At 47.5% G+C, this 21,631-nt stretch overlaps 1 protein-coding gene and 1 non-coding gene across 4 annotated transcripts in view; both read right to left on the bottom strand.

Moving 5' to 3' along the window:
- MASP1 (MBL associated serine protease 1) overlaps positions 1 to 21,631 on the bottom strand; it is a 106,725-nt gene that overhangs the window by 66,392 nt on the left and 18,702 nt on the right. For all 3 annotated transcript variants that reach the window (XM_028731887.2, XM_028731888.2, XM_028731891.2), the window contains exon 3: positions 1,410 to 1,587. In XM_028731887.2, the coding sequence (XP_028587720.2) occupies positions 1,410 to 1,587 (178 nt within the window). The remainder of the gene's footprint in view (positions 1 to 1,409; positions 1,588 to 21,631) is intronic.
- Positions 1,813 to 1,973, bottom strand: LOC114598244 (U1 spliceosomal RNA). Its single transcript, XR_003706997.2, has one exon. It is a non-coding gene; the product is annotated as a U1 spliceosomal RNA (small nuclear RNA).

Raw genomic sequence — 21,631 nt, 5'->3', positions numbered from 1 at the left:
CGGCGTTTCCGTGTGCTGCGCTGGCTCGCCAGATGCAGCTTGTCACGCTGGCCACGTGACCCGGAAGTGTCTGCGGACAGCGCTGGCCCCCGGCCTCTTGAGTGAGATGGGCGCACAACCCTAGAGTCTGTCAAGACTGGCCCGTACGGGCAGGGGTACCTTTACCTTTACCTTTATGTGAGTCTTGTTTGCTACACGTTTACTAAAGCAAACACTCAGTTTCCCTCCCATTTTGACCTGGCTGCTATCCTTTATGACGTGGCTTCTTTGCGTCAAGGCTTGGCTTCCGCAACATACTGTATTGGTGACTCCCCCGGGAGACTGTCCAGAGGCTTCAGCAAGTGTGCAAGTCATTGAAACAAATACATTTATACAGCAATTTCATTTTTTAAAAAAACCCATCCAAGTGCAACAAATACTATTTACTGGGGACAAACCTTTCAATTAGAGTTTGTTTAGTGCCACCCTTTTTGCCAGCATACAGTCCACTGGGTTTTAGACTGCTTTGTTGTGGGTTTTAGTTTTGTAGTATTTAAAAAACCACACTTTTGATGTACCGTATTTTTCACTCTATAGGACGTACTTTTTCCTCTCCAAAAATTAAGGGGAAATGTGTGTGCGTCCTATGGAGTGAATGCAGGCTCCTTGGCTTCAGTGAGAGCAACGCGAAGCCTCCAAAGCGCAGAGGGAGCGCTCCCTCCATGCTCCGGAGGCTTTGCGTTGCTTTCGCTGAAGCCTGGAGAGCGAGAGGGGTCGGTGCGCATCGACCCCTCTCACTCTCCAGGCTTCAGGGATAGCCGCCTGAAGCCTTCAGAGCGCAGCGCGAGTTCCCGCTGCGTTCCGGAGGCTTCAGGTTCCTTTTGCTGAAGCCAGGAGAGTCTTGCTCTCCCGGCTTCAGCAAAAGGAACCCGAAGCCTGCAGAGCGCAGCGGGAACTCGCGCTCCGCTCCGAAGGCTTCAGGGATCTTTGAGGCTGGCAGTGGGGGAAAGCAGTGCTTCCCCCTGCCAGCCCCAAAGAACAGGTCGAAAGGAACCCAAAGCCTCCGGAGCCCAGCGGGAACTCCCACTGCGCTCCGGAGGCTTCGGGTGAACGCACCTTGAATGCACAGAACGCACCTTCTTTTAGAGGGGGAGAACAAGAAAAAAATAATTCTCCCCCTCTCTGCACAGCGCCCCTTCAGCAAAGCAGCAGGAGAAATGGAAGGGGCTCCGTTTCTCCTGCCGCTTTGCTGAAGGGGCGCTGTGCAGAAAGGGGGAGAATTTTTTTTCTTGTTCTCCCCCTCTAAAACAAGGTGCGTCCTATGGTCGGGTGAGTCCTATAGAGCGAAAAATATGGTATTTTAGCTGTTGTCAACTGCAGGTACTTTGGAGTCCAGCGGCCTGGGCAACCAAGGCCAAGCGGTTACTCACCCACGGCTGTGTAATGGGCGTCAAACCCTGTGAAACGTTCCTCATTGGAGAAGTCCGATCGGAAAGTGAGGCTCATGAAAGATCCCGGGGAGACAATGGCCTGCTGCCCCGGGGTCTGCTCTGTGTCCGTGGCTTCCCTCCCACAGAAATTTGCCAGGACTTGGTCCTCAGACTCCACCTGTTCCAGGCCCAAGAGGAAAGAAAAAGAACCATCAGCTTGAAGGTGGTGGAAATATATTGTTGCAGCAACGCCAGCAGATACCTGCATCTCCAGATCTGGGCTTTGCAGAACAAGAAGAGGAAATAATAATAATAATTATTTATTATTTGTACCCCGCCTATCTGGCTGGGTTTCCCCAGTCACTCTGGGTGGCTTCCACAAAGACCAACAATACACTAAAATGCCACACATTAAAAATTTCCCTGAACTACCACAAATTATGCAGTCGAATTTCCCGCATTTGGGGAGATCACAGGGGTCAGCACACCCACAGTGCAATGGATGAGCCTCACCCTGGGAAAACCTCCTTCATGATCAAGGTGTCTCCCCTGCCAGGTAAGAAAAAAAGGGTAATATATTGTTCTTTCACTGTCTGTTGCAGCAACATGCCTTTCCAGACCTGGGTTTTCCACAAGAAGAGGAGGAAATAAGGGTGATGCTACTGCAGGTGATGCCCCCATTAAGATTCAGAGTCAAAACCAAGTAGTTTGTGGAGGAAGAAGGGGGGGTAAGATAATAATAATAATAATAATAATAATAATAATAATAATAATAATAATTTGTTGTTTTCCAGAAAAAAGATCCTTCAGAGTGTCTTACAAATCAACAAAACACAAAATAAACTTGATTATCAATTAAAAACAAATTTATAGAAAAATATTATCATTATTTATTATTGCTATTTTTTGAGTTTATATACCACCATATACCCGGAGGTCTCAGGGCGGTTCACAGAAAAGATCACAACATATAAAATCAGAATAAAAACAGCAACTCAATAACACTCCCCGCCCCAAAAGAGTCACATTTTAAAAGGGTATAGGATGTCCATCAGGTCAACCAAAGGCCTCCTGGTTAAAAAGGAACATTTTTGCCTGGTGCCTAAAGGTGTATAATGAAGGCACCAGGCGAGCTTCCCTGGGGAGAGCATTCCACAGATGGGGAGCCACTGCAGAGAAGGCCCCGTTCTTGTGTTGTCATCCTCTGGACCTCTCAAGGAGGAGGCAGACGAAGGAGGGCCTCAGATGATGATCTCAGGGACCGGGTAGGTTCATATGGAAAGAGGCAGTCCTTGAGATATTGTGGTCCTGAGCCATACAATATACAATACAGTACAAATACAATACAGTAAAACAAATACAAGCACAGGCTGTATGTGATAAAAGAAAGTGCATCTTTGCACAGCTCATAAATTGTGGAATTTGCTTTGATAGGAAGCAGCAGCGGCCGCCAGCTTGGGTGGCTTTTAAACAGGTTTGGGCAAATTCAGGGAGGAGGAAAGTGCTATCGATGGCTAATAGCCACAATTGCTCTGCTCTGACTCCACAGCTGAAAGCAGCAATGCTTCTGAACACTAGTTTCTGGAACTGGCAGGAGGAAGAGAGAGGACTCTTGTGCTTGGAATCTGTTTGCTGGTTTCCCATCAGGGCATCTGGTTGGCTTACTGGTCTGATCCAACATTGGTCTGACATTCTTTTCATAGCTGTCAACTTACAGATTTGAAAATAAGGGACCAGCAGCCTCTAAAATAAGGGATCAGCAGCCAAAATAAGGGATTTTAGTCAACCAGCAGCCAAAGGAAGCCTCAAGCGGTGGTTCCCACAGCGCAGCAACCCGGCAAAGGGGATGCAGCAAGGAAAACCACCGTCACCTCTCCGCTGGGAAGCGCTGAGCAAAGGCGAGTCCCCAGGCAACGTGGCCAATTTGATCGGCACAAGGCATGCAAGCTCCACCCCCCAGCCATTCTTAGACTCCTTATTGGGTGAGCAACACAGCCAAGCAACACAGTTGGAGCCTCCCTCCTCCCTGGCCAGCAGGGAGGGAGGGAGAGGAGCTGCTTCCTTTGAAACCCGGGAAATTTAAGGGACATGCATCAATAAGGGACAGCAGCGGGACACGGCGCTGGGATAAGGGACTTTCCTGCCAAATAAGGGATGGTTGACAGCTATGATTCTTTTGTCTGTGTGTTCAGGTGTCATGCACGACACAGCAATGTTAAAACACAATTACAGTGGTACCTCTGGTTGCGAACGGGTTCTGTTCCGGAGGCCTGTTTGCAACATGAAAGGAACACAACCCGCAGTGGCATGTGGGTTGCGATTAACTGCTTCTGCGCATGCACGTGACGTCATTTTTGCGCGTCTGCGCATGCACGAGCTGCGAAACCCGGAAGTAACCCTTTCCGGTACTCCTGGGTCGTCGCAGGACGCAACCTGAAAAAACGTAACATGAAGCAAACGTAACATGAGGTATGACTGTATAAACCCACCTTCCTGAATGGATTTTTTAAAAAATAAAATAAAATTGCATTTCTGTATTTTGCACCCATATCCACCAGCAGTGGAACAGAGGCTCACGAGTGCCCCAGATGGCATGTGATGTGTGCAATGGAGCCTGAAACTTTCCCCAAAATTAGGCAGGCCTTTTCCAAATGGAACATATCCATTATCAAACCAATCTAGGGCTGCTGTCGCCATTTTTTCTCCTCTGATCTCCTACCCAACCCGCTTCCTGGAGTCTGAACATCGTTTGGAAACCAGGCTCGTCTGTAAGTCATGACAGAAGAGGGATGGAACTGCTTTTGCATTTTTGGGATGGCTTTCAAATCCTGCAAACACAGCGATCGTTTTCAAAGCACTGCCAGCCACCCCGAACCCACAAGGCAAAATGCGCCCCACGTCCAGCTAATCAATCACAGTCGGACCCTGCAGTTTCCTGGAAGGAAAGGATCCTCTCTGGGTAAGTTAAACAGCACCAAGGCCAATAACATGTGGGTGATCTGAAGCGTAGCTTTTCCAAAAAGCAGACCCGTATTCTGAGACATGCCAAGCCCACAGCCTTCCAAGGCTCTCTGCCACACCCTGCCCTTCCAGAAAGTATGTAAACCTTTTTGCCACAAGACTGGGAGAGCGAAATCCAAGTGTATTGTGGCACCAAAAGACCATGAAGTCATTCAGCCACTGGGAACTTTCCATCAGGTTGTCTTAATTATCACAGCTTAGGAACAGATGAAGACAAACGCGCTCAGGATGTAGGCAAAAATTGTTTCCACTCCGCTGGAATATTATCTTTAAAAATAGCTGCACGGCAAGGAGCCGAGGGCTTGCAAAAAAGTCAACGGAGACAATTTTTTTTTTTTGGGGGGGGGGGAGGCACAGCTCATATTTCCCAGCTCAACTCCCTACCCTGCCATCTCCACTTGAACAGGTCACAGGTAGATGAGCTGAGATTGCTTACGGGCGAGGAGAACAGTTGCCAGCCAACTCCAGGTGGGGCTGCCCCTGGGGTCAGTCTGGAGCATGGGTAGGCAAACTAAGGCCTGGGGGCCAGATCCAGCCCAATCACCTTCTAAATCCAGCCTGCGGCCGGTCCAGGAATCAGCATGTTTTTACATGAGTAGAATGTGTGCTTTTATTTAAAATGTATCTCTGGGTTATTTGTGGGGCATTGGAATTTGTTCACCCCCCCCAAATATAGTCTGGTCCCCCCACAAGGTCTGAGGGACAGTGGACCGGCCCCCTGCTGAAAAGGTTTGCTGACCCCTAGTCTGGAGGGTGCAGAAGGTGCCAGCGAGTTTGTGTGTGTGGTCAAACTACTGCCAGCACGCAACACCTTGCTTGCAAAATCTGACCTGGCTGCTAATTTGCTAGCGGGTCAACAGAAAAAGGGTCTGGAAAACCAAGCCTGACGGGGATGGGATGAGGGAGTTAGTGAGCTGTCTTCAAATATCTAAAGGGCTGCCATATGGAAGCCGGAGGAAGCTTGTTTCGGAGGGCAGGATCTGAACCAAGGGATTCAAATGACAAGGATCCCGACAAAACATTAGGAACGGCTTTCTGAAAGTAAAAGCTGTTCAGCAATGGAATGGACTACCTAGGAAGGTGGTGGAGGATTTAAAAATCCTTGGAGGAGTTTAAGCGGAGGTTGGATAGCCATCTGCTAGGGGTTATTTAACTGAGATTCCTGCATTGCAGGGGGTTGGACTAGATGACCTTTGGGTTCCCTTCCAGCTCCACAAATCTATGATTCCATCTGTTCTGAGGGCCAGGCAGAGAGTCAGAGACATGCTCTTTCCTGGCCCCAGTCTGAGGCTCTCCAGCCCTGCTCTAACCATTGCACCACACACTGGGTCCCCAATATGGATTTCCCTTTCTCACTTCATACTATCATGTCTGCAATTACAGCTTTACAATCCCAGCCATGTAAAGTGTGACCCAGAGATGGCCATTTCTCCCCCACGTGCACAAAGCCCTTCTGCATCTCTCCTCCAGCACCACGATTTTAAAAATGTGTGAGAAGATGCACTCTCACAGCGAAGTATGTTTTTCATTTTATATCGAAAGGGCTCTGGTATTCACTCGCTTTCCCACTTGCTCCCAACTTTCACATCTCAACCCACAAACGCTTTCATTTTCACAGAGTCCCCTTCTGGTGCTGTCTCCGTCTCGTTCTGTCATCCATCACATGAAATGTCATGTAAAAAAGACATAGAAAAAGAAAAAAGAAACAAACCATACGGCAGAGAATTCCCACACTCTTTGCAAAAACAAAACACGACTCTGCTCAGCAGTACCCCCTGTTATTTGCTTTTACCTCTGACTCACAAAAGCAATGTGTGATATCAGATGATTAGAGAACCTCAAGGAGGAAAAGGCTTTTGATGGGTACTGGATGAGTCTTACATCTGGTATCGGAGAAAGTACTTATTTACACAGCTCATGGGGTTCTGTCCTGGGCCTGTTGCTCAACATCTTTTTAAACAACTTAGATAAAGGAATAGAGGGGAACCTTGTATTTATCATTACAAAAGACTGGCCAGGCTCCCCAGGGTATCCAATCAAGTGAGCAGTAACAGGTAACGCACTCAGATTTCTGCTGTAGACCACCTTTTCTGTGATGTAGGTATGATGTGTCTGGGTGGTGGTGGTGGTCTTGAGCTCCAGGGCAGGGAATTTAAAATGTCTATATAAGGGCAGGCACACCTTGGTTCTGGGTCCTCCTCCTTTCCTCCGTGTGAGGCGAGCACCCTGTTGCAACAGATCAATAAAGATCAAGCTTACTAGCTGCTTTGCTTCTCAATATTCTCTGGTTGGCCTCTGTTATTTTCTCCTACCAATAAGGAACCTACATAAGGACTCTATATGGGCTCTTGGATACCCCCTAAGGGAAAAGGGCAGATTTTGGTTTACAACACTGGTAGTGGGGAAAGGGAAGAAGAAGAAGAGTTTGGATTTGATATCCCGCTTTATCACTACCCTAAGAAGTCTCAAAGCGGCTCACAATCTCCTTTCCCTTCCTCCCCCACAACAAACACTCTGTGAGGTGAGTGGGGCTGAGAGACTTCAGAGAAGTGTGACTAGCCCAAGGTCACCCAGCAGCTGCATGTGGAGGAGCGGAGAAGCGAACCCAGTTCACCAGATTATGAGTCTACCGCTCTGAACCACTACACCGCACTGGCGCACAGACCACAGGACTGGATGAGCTATTGGCCCGATCAAGCAAACTTTTCTTACGTTCTCCCTGCCAATCTCACTTTAAAGTCTCATTCCTCTTTTCCAGGGATTGTCAGCACAGGCAGAACTAAAGAGCAGCTCAGGTGAAGCTTCTCTCCCAGGCAGACCAGATGCCAAAGATCTTGCAGAAACCCAGAAGTCCAATGTTGCAACAGTTCTTAACCTTTAGCCAGTCAGAGGCACGGGGCAACGGTCTCCTCCTTGCTTCTGCAAACTGTTTCCTGGCATGTTTGCACAAATTGCTTTCCTGGATTAGACGAAGGTTCATCCTGTCCTGACCTAAATGGGCAATGATTGGCTAGATTGGGGCATGAGAAATACACAAGAAAGGATAGAGGAGAAGGTGCTGGAAGGAGCCGACAGAAATGTGATTCCTGGTGGAGCAAGACACAGCCCCTCCTGTAGGGCTGCCAGCTCTTGAATTTGAAACTTTTTCTGGTTTCTGATGACAGGGGAGGGACAGAACGAGCTGAACCTGCCTAATTCACACTTTCTGAAACACAGCAAATCCTATGAAATCCAGGCCTTTCTGAATTCTGCACTGCCGTTCCCCATCCCAAATAATGTGTACAAAATAGACATAGAATCATAACAGAGTACAAGACACCTAACTAACGCAATCAGCTCTAACCTATTTCCAAATCTACTTAATTTTGACTGTGTCGTTTGCGCTCTGTACATGCCCAGACTGTTTCTTGGGGGTATAGCGGGTATTTTTATGCCTTTTTAGAAACTGAAATATAAAGTTAAGATTTTTAATTAATAATAATAATAATACAGTGGTACCTCGGGTTAAGTACTTAATTCGTTCCAGAGGTCCGTTCTTAACCTGAAACTGTTCTTAACCTGAAGCACCACTTTAGCTAATGGGGCCTCCTGCTGCCAGAGCATGATTTCTGTTCTCATCCTGAAGCAAAGTTCTTAACCTGAAGCACTATTTCTGGGTTAGCGGAGTCTGTAACCTGAAGTGTATGTAACCTGAGGTACCACTGTAATGATAAATATTTTTATTATCTATACCCTGCCCATCTGGCTAGGTTTCCACTCTGGGCGGCTTACAGCACATGGCAGCATTTTTAAACAACCCCAACCTCAAAGTGATGCAGCCATCCCTTTGGGCAGGGAGTTTGCCACTCCTGGGTTCTGCACAGTCACAAAGCGTATTGTAAATAAAAAGTTAAGTACTGTAGCTGGTTGCAGCCACAGCAGAGTGAGGACAAAGCTCCCCTTGTTAGCTGAGTCCATCTCCCCTGGCCTCATCGCTTTCCCCTGAAGCCCTTTAAAAGAAAGCAAAGGGGATTTCCTGAGACAAATGCAGAGGGGCCATTCTCCCTCCTGGCACCCTGGATGCAAATTCTTTCTCTTTCTGGCTTGGTGCCATTGTCTGCCCCCCCCCCCCACCAGTTTCCCTATATTAGTCAAATGCCTTCCCAGTGCTTAGAGACTCCATCCCCTCTAAGGTCTGGTCTGGACTGGGTAACCTCTCCCAGACAGGGACCCTGTCTGCATTCCTAATGGAATGATTTGAATATGAATATGTCCTTTCTCTTTTTTGGGGGGCGTGAGAGAGGTGAGGGAGGCTCCTTTCATTCCAAAGATGCGAGCACCTCAAACTCTCGTGGCAAACGAGGGAGATTAGATGGGTGGGTCTCCAAGCTGTCATCCTTCAGAGAAAAGGGATATCAAGTTTGTTTAGTATTTCATTGCATTTATTGTTTATCATTTCACTGCATTTCTGTCTAACTTTTTTCTCCAGGGAGCTGAAGGTGGTTCTCTCCCTCTTCGTTTAATTAATCACTACAACAACCTTTTAATGAGGGTGAAAGAGGAGAGTGCAAAATATGGTCTGAAGCTCAACATCAAAAAAACGAAGATCATGGCCACTGGTCCCATCACCTCCTGGCAAATAGAAGGGAAAGAAATGGAGGCAGTGAGAGATTTTACTTTCTTGGGCTCCATGATCACTGCTGATGGTGACAGCAGTCACGAAATTAAAAGATGCCTGCTTCTTGGGAGAAAAGCAATGACAAACCTAGACAGCATCTTAAAAAGCAGAGACATCACCTTGCCGACAAAGGTCCGTATAGTTAAAGCTATGGTTTTCCCAGTAGTGATGTATAGAAGTGAGAGCTGGGCCATAAAGAAGGCTGATCGCCAAAGAATGGATGCTTTTGAATTCTGGTGCTGGAGGAGACTCTTGAGCGTCCCATGGACTGCAAGAAGATCAAACCTATCCATTCTGAAGGAGATCAGCCCTGAGTGCTCACTGGAAGGACAGATTGTGAAGCTGAGGCTCCAATACTTTGGCCACCTCATGAGAAGAGAAGACTCCCTGGAAAAGACCCTGATGTTGGGAAAGATGGAGGGCACAAGGAGAAGGAGACGACAGAGGACGAGATGGTTGGATGGTGTTCTCGAAGCTACCAGCATGAGTCTGACCAAACTGCCGGAGGCAGTGGAAGACAGGAGTGCCTGACTTGCTCTGGTCCAGGGGGTCACGAAGAGTCGGACACCACTAAATGACTAAACAACAACAACAACCCTGTGAAGAAGGTTGGGTTGAGAGGCAGTGACTAGTCCCCAAGGTCACCCAGTGCGCTTCACGGCCAGTGTAGGATTTGAACCCTGGTCTCTCAGGCTCAGGTCCAACACGCTAACCACTACACCACACTGGATCTCCAAGCTGAGAATCTAAAGACTCCAAGGTAACCTTCCACAACTGGGTGTGACCACCAGGTGCTGGGTGATCTAAGGCTTCCACCAGTCGCAGACCACAAATTGGTTGGGGCTGACAAGACTCATGGCCAAAGCAGCTGGTGAACATAACAACGTAGGGCCTTGCAGGATCAGGCCAATGGCCCATCGACTCCAACATCCTGTTCTCACAGTGGCCAGCCAGTTGCCTGTGGGAAACCAGCAAGCAGAATTCGAACACAAGAGCAGCTCTCGCCTCCTGCAGTTTCCAGCAATTGAGATTCAGAAGCATGATTGTCTCTGACCAGGAAGGCAGAGCGTTACCATAGTATCTAGTCACCACCAATAGCCCTCTCCTCCATGAATTTGTTTGGTCCTCTTTTAAAGCCATCTAAGTTGTGGACATCACTGCCTCCTGTGGGAGGGAGTTCCATAGTTTAACTAGTCACTGATTGAAGTACTTACTTTTCTCTGTCCTAAAATGTCTAATAATAATAATAATAATAATAATAATAATAATAATAATAATAATAGAAGAGTTTGGATTTGATATCCTGCTTTATCACTACCCAAAGGAGTCTCAAAGCGGCTAACAATCTCCTTTCCCTTCCTCCCCCACAACAAACACTCTGTGAGGTGAGTGAGGCTGAGAGACTTCAAAGAAGTGTGACTGGCCCAAGGTCACCCAGCAGCTGCATGTGGAAGAGCGGAGACGCGAACCCGGTTCCCCAGATTATGAGTCTACTGCTCTTAACCACTACACCACACTGGCTCTCTAATAATCATTTATTTATTTATACCCTGCCCATCTGGCTGGGTTTCCCCAGCCACTCTGGGCTGCTCCCAACAGAATATTAAAAGCACAATAAAACTTCAAACATTAAAAACTTCCCTAAAGGACTGCCTTCAGATGCCTTCTAAAAGTCAGATAGTTGTTCATTTCCTTGACATCTGACAGAAGGGCCTTCCACAGGGTGGGTGCCACCACCAAGAAGGCCCAACATTCAGCTTTGTTGGATATGCACCAATTCTAGTATCAAGAGAAGAAAAAAATCTTTCCACGGGATACTTTTCCCATGTCACGCATAATTTTTATAAACTTCCATGCTGTTGCCTCTTACTCGCTTTTTCCTGAAACTAAGAAGTTTGGCCCCCACATGCACAATGCTTCTCTAAATCCTTATTGGCAGGCTGTGGCACCATCGTGTGGGGTAGTTTTAATTTCTCTCCTTCTCCTGCCCTCACTGCCCTTTTAAGAATTGTTTCACAGGACACTGAACCTCAGATCTTGGGGGTAGCAAGTGTGTGAGAAGCTACAATAGGATGCTCCCAGCTAGAAGCTTAACATGGGATTTTTTGCTGCTCGTGCCTCAGAATGGCCCATTTGCGGGGTTAAGCCCCCTTGGACTCTGCCCCCAAATCCCTTTAATGCTCTTGTGCCCATTTAAAACAATGTGTCCTTTGGGTAGTGACAAAATGGGGAGCAATGGCAGGAAGGCAACAGGGAGATTAAACAGAAGCTTCTCTTCATCACTAATAATTAGAAACATTCTTTTTTCCCAAAAGAGAAAGGGAAAATTATGCGCAAGTAGCAACCCACATTCATTTGCTGGTGGGTTTGTTCGTTTGGGTAATATATTATCCTCTGTCAAGTTTCACTTCATTTGGTCATGTTGCATAATCTCTTGAATTTTCTCTCTCTCACACACACAAACAGGGTGCTTTATTCAAACATGACTCTCATATGTCATTCACGTACCACGCTTATTGTACACAGGAAATATTCACGGACACAGATAAGCATCTGGAAAGCACTTTGAGAATGTGGATCACTACCTTCTTTTTACCCTTAGAATACAGATCCCAAGTCCTTCACGCAGACCACTTTTTTTTAAAAAAACAACTTCTGAGTTAGAATTTTCATAGATGTTCCACGATCTTTCGGCAGCTGAGCTGATGGTTGGACAGAGTTCGTGTCAATCAACTGAAGCTCCGACAGCCAACAGAGCGGCAAGGGTTTTAAAGACCGCAGCGGGTATTTCCATTGGGGTTTTTCAGTCATATTTACTTGCTCATGAGGGACAAATGGACAAAAGCGCATCCCCCCCTCCCATCCGCAAACTGATAAGGTCTAAGGTTTAATTTGAAACAACATTCATTTCTCCACGGCCTAGTAAGTACTTGATTAATCTCTCTGGTTTTGATTTCACAAAATAGATAGAAGGGTTAGGTAGGAACAGTGCTGGATTTAGGCAAAGGTAAAGGGACCCCTGACCATTAGGTCCAGTCATGGCTGACTCTGAGGTTGCAGCGCTCATCTCGCTTTATTGGCCAAGGGAGCCAGCATACAGCTTCCGGGTCATGTGGCCAGCAGGACTAAGCCGCCTCTGGTGAACCAGAGCAGCGCACAGAAATGTCGTTTACCTTCCCACCAGAGCAGTACCTACTTATCTACTTGCACTTTGACATGCTTTCAAACTGCTAGGTTGGCAGGAGCAGGGACAGAGCAACAGGAGCTCACCCCATTGTGGGGATTTGAACCACCAACCTAATGATCGGCAAGTCCTAAGCTCTGTGGTCTAACCCACAGTGCCACCCATGTCCCAGGTGCTGGATTTACGTATAAGCTAAACAAGCTATAGCTTAGGGCCCCACTCTCTTGGGGGCCCCAAAAAAAATTAAAGGAAAAAACCTGGATGTACATTTCCAAAATATAAGATAAAAAACAAATAAAATAAAACCTACATGCAGCAACAGTGTTTTGTGTTGTGTGGGCTCCTATTTTGTTATGTGCAAATGACTTTAGATACCTATTAGGCCCATAAATTACCATATAGCATATATTCAACACAAAAAACAGCGACAATTTGTTGTTGACAAAGGATGGCTGGACATTTTAAGGGCCCCATTACCTTCAGGAACTTAGAGCTTCATCAAACCTAAATCAGGCCCTGGGTAGGAAGACAGATTGCAAGATCCCTTGTAGATGCAGAATGCAGTCAAGCAAGTTGTTTGACACAGGAGAAAGAGAGAAAGAAAGTGAAAGTGATGCTGAATATTCTGATATTCAGGACAGATTAAATAAAGGGCTTCATCACGCAGCTTATGATTAAATTGTGGGATTCCCTGCCATAAGATGTGGCTGTTAGAATTCCTGCTCCGTGATTGCAGTCATGGGATTGTTGTCTATCACATGACGGTGTATATTTTGACTCCACAGAGTGGGAAGTGACGGAGACAGGATGTTTGTGTTCCTGTGTTCCGTGAAGTGGGACTGTTATCCTTTGTTATTTCACTCTTTACTGTCTGATGCTAGAGAGGGAGCCATGTTGCAGTGCTCCATGTGTGTTTAGATGTAGATAAAGTAGATTAGCCAAAATGCTGAGTTGCTGAGTTGCAAGGTGCCCAAACTCTGCGGATCCCTAAGTGTGCCGATGTCTGTTGGCATCAGTCGCTGTGATGTTTGGGCAGAAGAAAGCTTTGGAAGCTCCCGATCAACCAGGAGGGAGGGAACATGCCAGTCAGGCATGTGTCTCTGCCAGGGTCCTACTAGAGTGTAGGCTGAACTCCTGACAGTGGCAATGGCTACCAAAGTGATGGCTTTAAGAGTGTAAGGAGAGCCTGCTGGATGCAGCCAATGACTCCTTTAGTCCAGCATTCTGTTCTCAAGGCGGTCAACCAGTAGGATAAAGGCTACCCATGCCTATTAGTCATGATGACTAGATGCCACCTCCAAGCTCAGAGGCCTTTGAATACCAGCCCTTGCGAAGAGAGGGCTAAGGCCTTCATAGATAGGCCTTCGGTCTAATCCAGTAGTTTCCTGCTTCACAGGGGGTTGAGCTAGATGATTTTTGGGGTCCCTTCCAACTCTACAGTTCTGTGATTCTATGTTCTTAACTAAAGGATGCACTCAACTCTTCCACTGAAATCATAGAATCATAGAGTTGGAATAGACCACAAGGGCCATCGAGTCCAACCCCTTGCCAAGCAGGAAACACCATCAGAGCACTCCTGACATATGGTTGTCAAGCCTCTGCTTAAAGACCTCCAAAGAAGGAGACTCCACCACACTCCTGGGCAGCAAATTCCACTGTCGAACAGCTCTTACTGTCAGGAAGTTCTTCCTAATGTTTAGGTGGAATCTTCTTTCTTGTAGTTTGGATCCATTGCTCCGTGTCCGCTTCTCTGGAGCAGCAGAAAACAACCTTTCTCCCTCCTCTATATGACATCCTTTTATATATTTGAACATGGCTATCATATCACCCCTTAACCTCCTCTTCTCCAGGCTAAACATGCCCAGCTCCCTTAGCCGTTCCTCATAAGGCATCGTTTCCAGGCCTTTGACCATTTTGGTTGCCCTCCTCTGGACACGTTCCAGTTTGTCAGTGTCCTTCTTGAACTGTGGTGCCCAGAACTGGACACAGTACTCCAGGTGAGGTCTGACCAGAGCAGAATACAGTGGCACTATTACTTCCCTTGATCTAGATGCTATACTCCTATTGATGTAGCCCAGAATTGCATTGGCTTTTTTAGCTGCCGCGTCACACTGTTGGCTCATGTCAAGTTTATGGTCAACCAAGACTCCTAGATCCTTTTCACATGTACCAAATCAATGTGAATGAAAATGCTGACAGCTGCTAGGATTCTGGTAGCCCAGAGTTGAAAAGGCGGACATGGTCGCCTACCAGAGTGGAATGGCAGAACAAATTGCTGGACTATGCAGAAATGGCAGAAACGACCAGGAAAACCAGAAACCAGGTAGATCAAAACTTTAGTAAAGATTGGGAGGAATTTATATTATATTTGAAGAACCGCTGTAAACACTTGAACTCTTAAGCAGGTTTAAAATAACTCTTGTAAGGTAACAAAGTCTTTGGACAAAATGGATATCTGGAAAACTGGGCTGACATATGATATGCAGTAGAAAAGAGTAAATAAAGAACCCATGGAGGGCATAGCTGTCAACGTTTCCCCTTTTTAAAGAGAAATTCCCTTATTCCGAATAGGATTCCTCGCAAGAAAAGGGAAAAGTTAACAGCTATGATAGAGAGGTGGGGGGAAGTCAAAAGATTAGGAAGAATCTTGTTTATTTTTTATTTTTTTGGAGTGTGAATGTAAACATCAATTTGTAAAATCCAATAAGTTTTTTTATATAAAAAAAGAAACGTTTGCTGGATCGGGACCTTTGCATTTAGGTTTCCCGCTGTTTCACATTGATTTAAGCCACCCACCCTCACAACGGCCAGCCTCCTCAGTCCATCAGCACTGCCACAAATTTCCTGGCCGCCTGCCTGCTCTCTTGACACTCCATTTCCGAGAATGCTTTCACTCCTGCAGATGGAATTTTGCTGCTTTAATGAGGAGTTTATATATACGTTACAAGGGATGGATTATATCCTCCCCTCATCAACCCAATTAGCGCATTCCAGGCCGGGCCAGGGAGAGGTTGACGGCCTCCGCCGTTGACTGCCTGCCGCAGGGTAGCAATGAAGAACGCTGGCATTGAGAGGGTTCCCATGACATTGTAGGAACCACTTTCGAAAACAGATCCTTACACTGTTTCCTTGCATCCCGGCTGGGAATGGGGGAGAAATAGAATTATCCCCGAAGTTAAAGGCGGACCTACCCGATTCACACTTCCCGAAGCAACACAGGGGCCGAAATGCAGTCCCTGAATTTTGCAAGCCAGCTAACGTGCAATTACTAGGATAAAGTGGGTATGGAATGCACATATATGTGAAAATAACGGCAAAGTTTGCACCATATTAGGGGAAATTGCTTGCAAAAATGTGCAGGCAAAATTTCATAGCAATGCGGAATTAGGAAAAAGTTGCTGGCGAATTTTCATGAGTCCCTTTGTAGAAAAAAATCTCAGACTGATGCGGAAATGTTTGGAGCTAAATTCAAGACAAGAAACTAAAAATGGACAGATTCACCCACCCCAAAACCTCTGCTACCTTTTGGGATATCTTCAGGAGAAGAAAAGGCTATACAGTGGTACCTCGGGTTACAGACATTTCAGGTTACATATGCTTCAGGTTCCAGACTCCGCTAACCCAGAAATAGTATCTCGGGTTAAGAACTTTGCTTCAGGATGAGAACAGAAATCGTGCTCTGGTGGTGCGGTGGCAGCAGGAGGCCCCATTAGCTAAAGTGGTGCTTCAGGTTAAGAACAGTTTCAGGTTAAGATCTCCAGAATGAATTAAGTACTTAACCCGAGGTACCACTGTATTATGTATTTGAATTATGTATTTAATTTGAATTATGGTGCTGGAGGAGACTCTTGAGAGTCCCATGGACTGCAAGAAGATCAAACCTCTCCATTCTGAAGGAAATCAGCCCTGAGTGCTCACTGGAAGGACAGATCCTGAAGATGAGGCTTCAATACTTTGGCCACCTCATGAGAAGAGAAGACTCCCTGGAAAAGACCTTGATGTTGGCAAAGATGGAGGGCACAAAGAGAAGGGGATGACAGAGGACGAGATGGTGGGACACTGTTCTCGAAGCTGCCAGCAGGAGTTTGACCAAACTGCGGGAGGCAGTGGAAGACAGGAGTGCCTGGCGTGCTCTGGTCCAGGGGGTCACGAAGTCGGACATGACTAAACGACTAAACAACAACAACAACAAACCACTGTACAAATCTGGATAGCACCTTGTACGCCTCCTTCCGGCAACTCTTCCAGTCAAGCAAGTGCCAAATGTATTGCTTAGCTTTCCTTTGGACCACATCATCAAGGCCAAGAGGGGGGTCTTGTCGTCTGGGCAGCCCAGAACCTCCAGACACATTGCCCAGGATTGCACCCCGTCCAGGTGCTGCTAATGCAACAGTGTGACTTCACCCCCAGAGGCGTACTCCATTGTCTCTCAAGACAGACAGATGACAACCACAACAGCAATGCAGTCTGGAGTTAGGATGTGAGACCCTGGCCGCCAGGTATCCTGGAGCTCAGATCTTAGGCGACACAAGCAGAAGATACTCTGAGCATGGATCCTGGCAGGATCAGGTACCCACAGTGGCTGCCCATTGGGACTAGCAGGGTGGGAAGCAGGGAGCCCAAACTGTGGGTGGAGCCAGAAGTGATGGCAGGCAAAGCCAAACTCTGGTTTTGACTCCATCCTCCTCCTCCCTGCTCTACAAAGCAAAACATTGAGACTAAGGAGGAGGAAGACACTTAACAGGCAGGATTGTTCCCTGGACTATTTGCAGGGAGGAAGTGTGGTATGTAATCCACTAGAGCAGTCAAGTACAACAATACCTGTTTTGCTAGAGTGGTCATGGAGGGGATGTTGGTCCAGTCAGTTGAACTTTCTGTTACACCTGGCTGGAGCATCCTTCTTTTGCATGTGACTAGTAGGTAGGCAAGGGACGCGGGTGGCACTGTGGGTTAAAGCACAGAGCCTAGGACTTGCTGATCAGAAGGTCTGCGGTTCGAATCCCTGTGATGGGGTGAGCTCCCGTTGCTCGGTCCCTGCTCCTGCCAAGCTAGAAGTTCGAAAGCACGTCAAAGTGCAAGTAGATAAATAGGTACCGCTGTAGCGGAAAGGTAAACGGCATTTCCGTGTGCTGCTCTGGTTCGCCAGAAGCGGCTTAGTCATGCTGGCCACATGACCCGGAAGCTGTACGCCGGCTCCCTCAGCCAATAAAGCGAGATGAGCGCCACAACCTCAGAGTCGGCCACGACTGGACCTAATGGTCAGGGGCCCCTTTACCTTTAGTAGGTAGGCGTGACCTTTCCAGACCTGGTAAAAGGCCAGCAGTCCCCAGGTTATCTCCCATATGGGGTAAACCTGTTTGTACATATTGTAACTTTAAGCCTAGTTCAAACGGCATCTGTAGGAAGCTGGTAAACAACAGCTGAGATGATGAAAGATCAAATCAACTCCTTGCTTTGAAATAAAGTGATATTAAAACCGTGAGTGTAGTAATTCTTATTATAAAGTGCAGGGAGCTCCATTCATCCCAATGGATCAGCCTCCACTGGCACGTCGAGTGAAGCTACAACTCTTTGATTCTATGTGACTTCACAGTCCCAGAGTACAGCGGTACCTTGGGTTAAGTACTTAATTTGTTCCGGAGGTCCATTCTTAACCTGAAACTGTTCCTAAGCTGAAGCACCACTTTAGCTAATGGGGCCTCCCGCTGCCGCCGCGCGATTTCTGTTCTCATCCTGAAGCAAAGTTCTTAACCCGAGGTACTATTTCTGGGTTAGCAGAGTTTGTAAACTGAAGCGTATGTAACCTGAAGTGTATGTAACCCGAGGTACCACTGTACTTAACCTGAGGTACCACTGTACTCAGACTGGCCCAGCGACGAGGAGAAACATTGGCACGGCTGTTTTCAAACCTGTGTCCAAGAGAAACAGCCGTTTTTTGAGAGGGCTGTGCTTTTTTGCAACACATTTCTCTCTCTCTCTTGATGCTCTTCCTCAGGGACAGATCTTCTCTAGTGAACATGTCGACATAATGACCCCGGAGGGGAATCCCGCCAAACAAGCAGCCAAGATTTAATTACCAGCCGCTCTCGGGATGTAAATGATCTATGAAAAAGTATACAGTCCTCAGCGGAGGCAGCACACATTAACCAGGCCGCGTGACCCCTCTGTTTAGTTTACTGTCAGAGGTCTCTCCTGGGTTCTTTGGGGAAGGGGGAATGACTGGCGAGGCGGCTGGGAGGGGGAGAAGGCCCAGGGTTCGGAGGAGAAATGGTTCTCTGATGCAGGAGGGCAGGCAGGGACTCACAAACTCATTAACCCATAGAACTGTAGAGCTGGGTGGGACCCTGAGGGTCATCCAGACCAACCCCTGCAATTGCAGGAATCTCAACTAAAGTATCCAGGACAGAAGGCTGTTAAGTTGTGGGTGAACATATCAGACGACCCAGCGATTCTTCAAACAGCTCTTGTTTATTCACAGACCAGAACAGAACTGAACAGAAGAGTTCAGCCAGCCTGCTTAGATAGAGCTCCAGTACAACGTAACAGCAACAATTTTCTAAAACTATCCAATCACTGAACATCACTTTCGATCCCTTATTTGCGCTTAGTCGGAATCCCCCCCCCCAATTTCAGTCCATTGATAATAAAATAATAAAATAATAATAATAATAATAATAATAATAATAATAATAATAATAATTTAATATTTATACCCCGCACTCTGGGCGGCTAACAACAAAATATTAAAATGCAGTAATGCATCAAACATTAAAAGCTTCCCTAAAGAGGGCTGTCTTCTAAAAGTCTGGTAGTTGTTGTTCTCTTTGACATCTGGTGGGAGGGCGTTCCACAGGGCAGGAGCCACTACCAAGAAGGCCAGATTGAGAGTATCTGCTACTTGCTAGGGTCAAAGCTGAGCATCTCTTGCCTCTAGGCCACTGATATTCAGAGATATATTGCTCCTGGACATGGAGGTTCCACTCAGCTATGATTCTGTGATGAATTAAATCGGTCTCACCAGTGTTTGGGAACAAAACTGTCAGTAAGGCACCTGATGTGTGGCTTCTCAGCCTGCCATCTAAGAGATCTCACCTGTTGAGGGTCAACTTCAAGGCCCCTCCTGCACTCCTTTCTTCTTGATGTATAAAGCCAGGCTCCCACAGTTCAGGCCTTCAAACAGAGGACCGTCCTCTACAAAATAGGGCACATGGCCACTCTATTACCACCCCTCCCTCCCCCTCCCCCTGTCTCCCCCTTCTGTGTGTAGCTGAAGCTGCAGTTTCTTGGCTCCTGTGCATGCACAGAGAGCAGATCGCTTCCGGGCAACCTATTTATTAGGGAATTCGAGCCGATTGGTTGAAGGTGAATGTTGGAAGATTTGGAACAGCTAAAGGAAAGTCTTTCACGCACACACAGTTAAACTACGGAACTCCCTGCCACAGGAGTCAGTGAGGGCCACCAACCTAGATGGCTTTGAAAGAGGAATAGGCACATTCATGGGGGAGGAGGGGGCTGTCAAAGGCTGCTAGATATGATGGTTCTGCTCTGCCCCCACAGTTGGTGTGATGGTCTAGGGCTCGGACTCAGAACCAGAAGAGTCTCAGTCTGTACCGGATCCTCTGCCTCAGGCATCATCTGAACCAATCTGGGGCCTGATCCTGAAGAGCCCCACTCTGCACAGGTTCCCCTGCAACAAACCCCAGCTGGGCCGAGTCAGGGGCCTGAGCCTGCCCTGGCTCCAGATGCAGGGATGACGTTGTTGCCTTCAGCTGGGCCCTCACTTACAGCTGCTCCACTACCAGTTGGGTGAGGGGAGGCTGAGGCGGCCCCTGGGTCTAGTAACCCACCGACGTCTAGCTGAGAGAAGGAGAGACCTGAGTACTCGCAGGAGGAGTGCTCGCCTTTGGGCAAAACAGGGAGGTGAGTCGCCGGGGGATCAGGACCGGCCGCTACCCCGACAAAGATAAAAGGCTTTCGGACCCCGCCCCAGGTTCTGGAGCAACACTGCTGTATGCCAGATCCTGCCTGAGATCCTGCACCTGTCCTTGCCTGTTTTCCTGCCTTGTGTCCTGCCTTGGCCCTGTCGGACTGACTCCTTGCGGAACCTTTGGATTCGGGACCAGTCCTGGACCACATTTCACTGGTTACCCCCAGGCCCAGCACAGTTGGAGGCAGCGATGCTTCTGAACCCCAGTTGCTGGAAACCATGTGATGGGAGAGAGCTCTTGTGCTTGGATCCTGCTCACTGGTTTCACATAATGGCCATCTAGTTGGCCACAGGACAAGAAGCTAGCTAGATGAGCCACTGGCCTGATCCAGCAGCCTCTCCTTATGTTCTTATCCCACACTTTCCATCACTTTCGTTACCATAAAAACTCGGATTATTTCGGGATGTGCCTTTGTTGTGCAAGAGTGACAAAGCTACTCTAATTGTGCAATCTTAATTTGCTGGTATGTGCCCAAATCCTAACCACAAAATAGCAACTGTCTGGAAGCAGCCTAGGAGTGCACTGCCTTTAGGTGCAGGAGGGAAAGTTAAACCCCGCTCTCAATGTTTCCTCCCATCAGAACATCCAAGGATGCTCTGTTTTCTACCCAGGGACACAGAAATCTGCCTTGCTGCCTCTAACTGTGAAAGCAGTTCTACTAACTACTAACTAGTAGCTGCTGACATTTTTCTCCTCCTCCATGAATGTGTACAACCCTGTCCTAAATCATCTACCTTCCACTTTCTCCATGCTGTGTATAATTTTATAAACATCTACCATGTCTCCTCTAACTCACCTGCCCAGGTAAAGGTAAAGGGGCCCCTGACCATTAGGTCCAGTCATGACCGACTCTGGGGTTGCGGCGCTCATCTTGCTTTATTGGCTGAGGGAACCGGCGTACGGCTTCCGGGTCATGTGGCCAGCATGACTAAGCCACTTCTGGCGAACAAGAGCAGCACACAGAAATGCTGTTTACCTTCCCGCCGGAGCGGTACCTATTTATCTACTTGCACTTTGACGTGCTTTCGAACTGCTAGGTTGGCAGGAGCAGGGACCGAGCAACGGGAGCTCACCCCGTCACAGCGATTCGAACCGCTGACCTTCTGATCGGCAAGCCCTGGGCTCTGTGGTTTAACCCACAGCGCCACCCGCGTCCCTTTTAAAAAGTGCTCAACAGACAGAGAATTGCTCCAGAGGACACTAGCCTTCATTTAACAAATAAGTTTCTAGCTCTCATGAATGGAAACCGTGTTGGATTTCCAGTGGTGATCCGGGGGTGGGGGTGGGGGTGGAGTGAGTCCTTATAAAGATTGTTGACTTTCTCTGTGATCAAAGCATGCAGATATATTTCCATTCTCAAGGCATAAAACGA

This window comes from Podarcis muralis, chromosome 6, assembly GCF_964188315.1.
Source record: "Podarcis muralis chromosome 6, rPodMur119.hap1.1, whole genome shotgun sequence".
Classification (NCBI taxonomy): Eukaryota; Metazoa; Chordata; class Lepidosauria; order Squamata; family Lacertidae; genus Podarcis; species Podarcis muralis.
Note: the sequence above shows the minus strand (reverse complement) of the source record. Positions and strands in the feature narration are given on the sequence as shown.